The 6,366-nt window shown below is 36.6% G+C and overlaps 1 protein-coding gene across 1 annotated transcript in view; it reads right to left on the reverse strand.

Annotated features, from left to right (window-relative positions):
• Positions 1–6,366, reverse strand: part of HEATR2 (HEAT repeat containing 2) — a gene marked incomplete at its 5' end in the record, with an annotated part of 30,416 nt that overhangs the window by 21,944 nt on the left and 2,106 nt on the right. Inside the window, 2 exons of the mRNA XM_009585450.1 lie at positions 2,044–2,276; positions 6,133–6,248. Of these exons, the coding sequence (XP_009583745.1) occupies positions 2,044–2,276; positions 6,133–6,248 (349 nt within the window). The remainder of the gene's footprint in view (positions 1–2,043; positions 2,277–6,132; positions 6,249–6,366) is intronic.

A 6,366-nucleotide genomic window follows, 5' to 3' on the forward strand; every position in this document is an offset into this window, starting at 1 on the left:
CCTCTAAGATCGAGTCCAACTGGCAACCCAACACCACCGTGCCCACAAAACCATGTCCCTAAGCGCCTCATCTACACGTCTTTTAAATACTTCCAGGGATGGCGACTCCACCACTTCCCTGGGCAGCCTGTTCCAAGGCCTGACCACTCTTTCAGTAAAGAAGTTTTTCCTAATGTCCAGTCTAAACCTCCCTTGGCGCAACATGAGGCCATTTCCTCTCGTCCTATCACTGGTTACTTGGGAGAAGAGACCAACCCCCACCTCACTACAACCTCCTTTCAGGTAGTTGTAGAGCGCGATGAGGTCTCCCCTCAGCCTCCTCTTCTCCAAACTAAACAGCCCCAGTTCCCTCAGCCGCTCCATCTTAAATTTTGTCACAAGAAGAGTAAAATTAAATACAGAAACCATCTCCTAATTGTGAATAAATCTCTTGGAAGCATCTGCGAGAAGATTAGTGGTGGAATTCTAAGAAAGAGACAAGTACAGTCAAAAAAGGGAAAGGGAAAACTATGTGCTGCTTGAACACATGCTTTTGATTTTATATTTACAGCAAAAAGCACTAGATGGGAAATTTTGACCAGGACAGCAGGACCACATGGGTTTATCCTTCTAATTATTTAAGTTTTCTTATATATTTTATACAAGTACTAAGGAACTTGAAAAGCTGCATACCCACAGTGGCATATCTCCTACTTCAACCCTGGGGCACTGATTTCCTAAGGCCCGTATATCCCTTTTTGAAAAAACATGATGACTTCTGACAGTATTCCAGGTTTACTTCTCTATACTATTGATCAGTGCGTGACTAGCTTACCTTACAAGCTCAATCTCACTGAAAGGCAATATGGTTAGAGATCCTACTATTGATCAGTGCGTGACTGGCTTACCTTACAAGCTCAGTCTCACTGAAAGGCAATATGGTTAGAGATCAGATGCTGGTTCTGAAAGGGGAGGTGGAAGGGGTGGAATAGGTAGAAGGGGATAACAGTGTAAGAATTGGGGGAAGGGGAGGAACAATTCAGAAAAAGTTAAAGGAGAGAGACAACAATTAGTGCTGAGAAAGACTAAAGACAACAAGAAACTGCAGAAAAAAAAAAAAGAAGAAAAAGGATCATTTCAGAAATGGATTTCACAGCTCATAGCTCATACTGATAGCAGGAACCTAAATAAAAGCCTGATTTAGGAAATCAGCTTTTCTGACATTGGTTGGACTGCTTGCATTGAGTCAGCAAAACACATCCTTCCAATTTCCCAAAGCAATAAAATTTGCAGCTTTGAAGTAAGTTACATGGATTTTTTTTTTTTTTGTTATACATATGTTCTCTTGCTTGTGTAGAAATATGAACAGAAGATTTTTCTCTTAAAATCATAAAAATGTTTGTATCACCTGTCTATCCTCTGCTAAATTTATCTAATGTCTTCAACTACATGTGTTTATTGATAATGTTGATCAAAGTGTCGACAGCATCAACTGTTAGGAAAAAGGATACTAGTTATTCCTCACAAATAAGAAAAAAAAAAAGGGCAAAAAAAAAGGCATTTTACAAGCATTAAGTCAAGTATTTAACCACTGAATATGGGTATCACATGGAATAAACATACCTCAATGTTTGGTTGGAATTATGGTTGGATTATGCAGCAGGGGGAGATAAGTGAAATTAACTTGAAAGGGCATGACCTGCACATTTTTTTAAATGGAATTTGTTGCCCCAAGGCTTTTATACTATAATCTGCCACTTACGATTTTTAAAGAGATCATTATCAATGCTTCATGGGGTTGGCATATCAACTAAAGAGTATTTAAATAACTTTATTATTGGTCATCATACCAGTAATATAAGAACACATTTATTTTAACACAGTGTGTGTTATGTGTAATGTTCAAATGTTTTTAACATCCATAAAAACCTGAGCCTGATCCTTCAGTCACGGGCAATTTCCAGTGACCTAAGGTAAGGTCAACCCTCAGAAGACTGACTCAAGACTATAAAAGATAGGATCTTTATTCAGTGTACAGCAGATACTTTAACAGAGTAAACTTACATTTTTAACCACATCACTTTCTTCATCCAAGCATGCTTGGTACAAAGTTCTAAGCAGTAGCTCCATGTGTTGTGTTATGTGATCCTCCGCATGTAGCAATAATGTATACAGAAGCTGGGATGCTTTTATTCTTGTACTTTCAACCCAGTCTGTTATATCATGACAGAGACCTGGAAGAATTTTGGAGAGATTTCTTGACACAAGTTCCCGACAACCTAGTCCTGGTCGAGTCACTAGAAGAAAACAAGCAAACAAAAAACAAAACAAAAAAAAAGGAAAAAAGAAAAAGAAATATCAAAGGAAAAGTCAATGCACATTAATCCTTAGAAAAGTTTAAAGGCTTCGAGATAACAGCTATGGGTGTCTGCTTCAGCAAGGAACAAAATATTCCAAATGCTGCTGAGGAATTTACCTGGGCAAGCTGCATTTCTTTAATATATATTGCAGAATTTAAACTCCACACAGCTCTCTTAAAATTTATTTATTTATTACTGGATGGTGATTTAGATTACGTGTTTTAAAATGTTTACAGAAGAGGAAGAGAAAGAGTACTAAAATGAATATGGGACATTACCCACTTTGGAAAACACAGCTTAATAATTTCCTTTTTTTTTTATAGCCACACAAGTCCCATTAAAAAAAATAAACTGAAACACACAGAGGAAAAACAGAAGAAAGACTTTTGCATGCAAACATTGTGGTATCACTGAGTTAAATGTAATTTGGAGGGGGAAAGAAAGGTAGAAGTCACAAATAGTGCAGGAGACAACCTGCAGTAAAATAACGTCAATTGTGCCCGCTAAAGGAAAAAGTTAAAAGTGTATCTAGCAAATTAAAAATAGAAGGGGTACTATGAGTTATACAAGTGCTGTGTAATAGATCAAGCCAACAAAATTGATATTATTTTAAAAATCACAGCTATTACACAATCTCTTTGCTAAGGCCTTTTCAGGAAGTGGCTCACTCTGATATGTCTCTTCAATCTCTGTCTGATTTTTATATTTGTATAATCATGTGTATATCATTTGTAAAGATTTTGTGGAAAGTGGGTTTTTGCTGTTTTTATTTTTTGTTTTTAAACAAAACCCCGAAGTGTTACAAATACATATTCCCTACCTCAATAGAGGATGCAGATTTCTAAAGAACTAATAAACTTAACTTCCCCAACAAATGCTTACTGTCCTGTCTGATAATCATCAAATTTACATCTTAGTGCATTTATAAATCACTGAGACTCAGAGAAGCAACTTGACCAATATCACAAGCAACTATCAAGCCTCCATTTCTGTACTTTACACAAAGCTAAGACAGTGCTTTCCAAAGAACTGCAATAAAGTTTTTTTAGTGACTTTTTCTACAGGAGAATTTTTTTCCTTTACACTGTACATGCTTATACAGACAAAATCTGAAGAGTTGTTCTCTAAGAACGACCAATTTGTTATTGCCACTCACGATGTTCATCTACTGTTTTGAGGAAGAAACGTTATTCATTATGAGGTGTCAAAAAACACTGAACGTGGGAGTACATGTTTTATTTCTGGTACAGAGTTCTCCTGTAAATGCTTAGAAAGGAAATGACTGAGTTGTCTCAGCATATTTTCCCCGCATTGGTCCGTGTAACTACAAATGCTAAAAGGAAAACAGACTAAAGTAAATGGCCTGAAGAATACAAAAGGCTTATAGAAATGCGTATGAAATACCTAGAGTAGGAAAAAAAAATTTCAAGCATCAGGACATGAATTGCTGCTTCTTTTGTCAATGGAGGATAACATTTTGGATTATGAGAACTGACAACGAATAGCAAAAGGTCAAATAAAGAAATCAGCTTGAGACAGCAAATAGAGACTGGCATCCCGAGGCAGAATTTTGTTTAAAGAATTTGGACCATTCTTTATCAGTAGTTCCTTCATTTCAGATGTTCAAATGCAGGCATTTATCCCTGTAGCTACTCCTGTCAAAGACTTCCCTGCTATAAACTGTCTGCGCCTGTATCCTGAGGCAATGACTGCTATTGCTCAATGGAAAGCTATTCAGTTGTTTGGATGACACCAGGTATGAGGTCTAACTCTTCCTCTGACCTGCAGTATCTGTCATCCTGAGATCAAAGCACAGGGTGGCTCATATGTCAGGTTCATTAGCTTGACAGTTGGACTAAGATAGTTAACTAAAATGTAGTATAAACTCACAGTTACAAAAAGATATTCCAGGATGTTGAACAAGTCAGAAGTAAGAGCAACAAAGTGTTAAAATACATCATTATCATATTATAAAAAAATACGAATGTGTGTGGAGGGGAAACATGGGGGAAGGAAAGACATAATAACTCATACATATACGGTCTGTGATAAGACACCACAAATTATTACTTGAAACTAAGGTACACTAGTGTCTTTGACAAAGTTTTGTATCTGTAAGATTAAGTAGACAATCACCCTTTCCTCTCATTTTTCTTCTCTTTTGTCACATAAAGCCTGACTGTTAATAGGACATCCAATTTGGAAGTAAATATAAGCAGCAGGAAATTATATCTTAAAGTCACCATTAACTTGGGACTCAAGCATGTACATGTGTCACATTCAAGCCTTAACTGCGTACTTCTACCAAGCAAGATGCATGAAAAGTCAATTAAATGCAGGGCTGGAGTGTTGCCCAAATATGTGAAGCACATTTATTATGCTAAGAAGATTATTTCAGAAAGTTCATATAATTTAATTTATGAAGTAATTGATAGATGTCCCTTTCTAAAAAACAAACAAACAAACAAAACAGTCCACACACACACGAAACCCAACACACACCTAGAGAAAACTGAACAAGGTAACAGTATTAGCAATATAAATGGTAACGATCGTTTCAAGGACTAGCACATAAAGCCTTTGATGACCTTCACTATATCATGGTCATTACAAAATAAGTAATGGAGCTTAGACACTCAACTTCAACAGTTTATATACGTTAAAAAATTCTCTGACTGCCAAAAAGAGAAATATGTTTCTGCCATCACTAGTGGAAGTAAAAGCATTCTTTGCCATTTATAAAACCCTGAGGTAATATTATACATAAAATAAGGGAAAAAAAATAATTGGAAAGGATAACAGATCAACTTGACTGTCTTCAAAGCTGAACAGTTCTGTCAAAGCAGTCACCATTATGAAGTGCTTCCCCTTTCATTCAAGCATTACTGAGTAAAGCAACTTTAAAAGAAAAAAAAAGTCTCATTTCAAAGGAGAAAGGACTCCGGAACCCACTGTCATGGAAAGGATTTTGCTGCTGGGTATTCTGTGATGTGATTGTCAGGTAGGCACAAGTCAAGCATGAACATGTTCTTTCACACCAAAGGAGTTTTTGTTCTGTTAAATATGAGTATAGAAACCAATAAATGACCCATTTAAACCCTCTCTCTCACCAACACCCATATGCGTATTTTTAAACATTAACTTTACAAACCTGAGACAGGAAACAAGCTTCACGCTACCTATAAATCATACGGTACTAAAAAGTAATCTACCCACACTGCATATCTTGCATTTTTGTATACAATAAAGGAAATTATTGTTTCTGTTCCCATGTTCTTCATGTACGCTGGCAGATTTTATTTAGCATCCCAGTGTCTCACAAAGAAGTCTGAAATCATTTCACTGCAAATTTTTCTTCCATACCAATTCTGTGGATCATTAATGCTGTCCCTAGTTCTCACTATTCAAGGACTCAGCTCACAGGTTCTTTCATTCTGCCTTCCTTTCCGGTCATCTTTGTGCCCACTCTTCACCTGGCTGCTGGCTAATGTAGAACTTTCTGCTGCTTCTGCATCACTGCTTTATCTTTTTTGCAGCATAGGCATTTTCACTTACTCTTTCTCCAAAATGCATTTTGGGATTAATGGAAAAACTGAATGTAGTTACTGAACAAACGTAAATATTTTATATACATATATGCTGTATTTTTTTTTTAATATATACGCTACGCCTATACGTTAACTAATATTACATCTTGGAATGAATATTACACATCCTGCTCTGCTGTTATTACTGCACTGCAGCTCTCAGGGATTATTCAGGAAGTAAAAACCACTTTCAGTGCAACACTTACCTCCTTTGGGATAATGAGATGGTGAAACACTAAAATCCATCTTATCCTTCAGATCTTCTTCATTCTCTTTCTCCCACTGCAAGCCTATCTTTTCCCAGTAAGTCCAAGCCAGTTTCCTAGACATAAAAATAAGAGTTTTATACCATCATGCCCCCAAAAGAAAAGCATTTTAAAATAAGACTTCCAGAAACTCTGACTTCCTAAATTCAGCTGGAAGGATGGGAAGCATTCCTG

Source organism: Fulmarus glacialis, unplaced genomic scaffold (assembly GCF_000690835.1).
Source record: "Fulmarus glacialis isolate BGI_N327 unplaced genomic scaffold, ASM69083v1 scaffold2639, whole genome shotgun sequence".
In the NCBI taxonomy this organism is placed as follows: Eukaryota; Metazoa; Chordata; class Aves; order Procellariiformes; family Procellariidae; genus Fulmarus; species Fulmarus glacialis.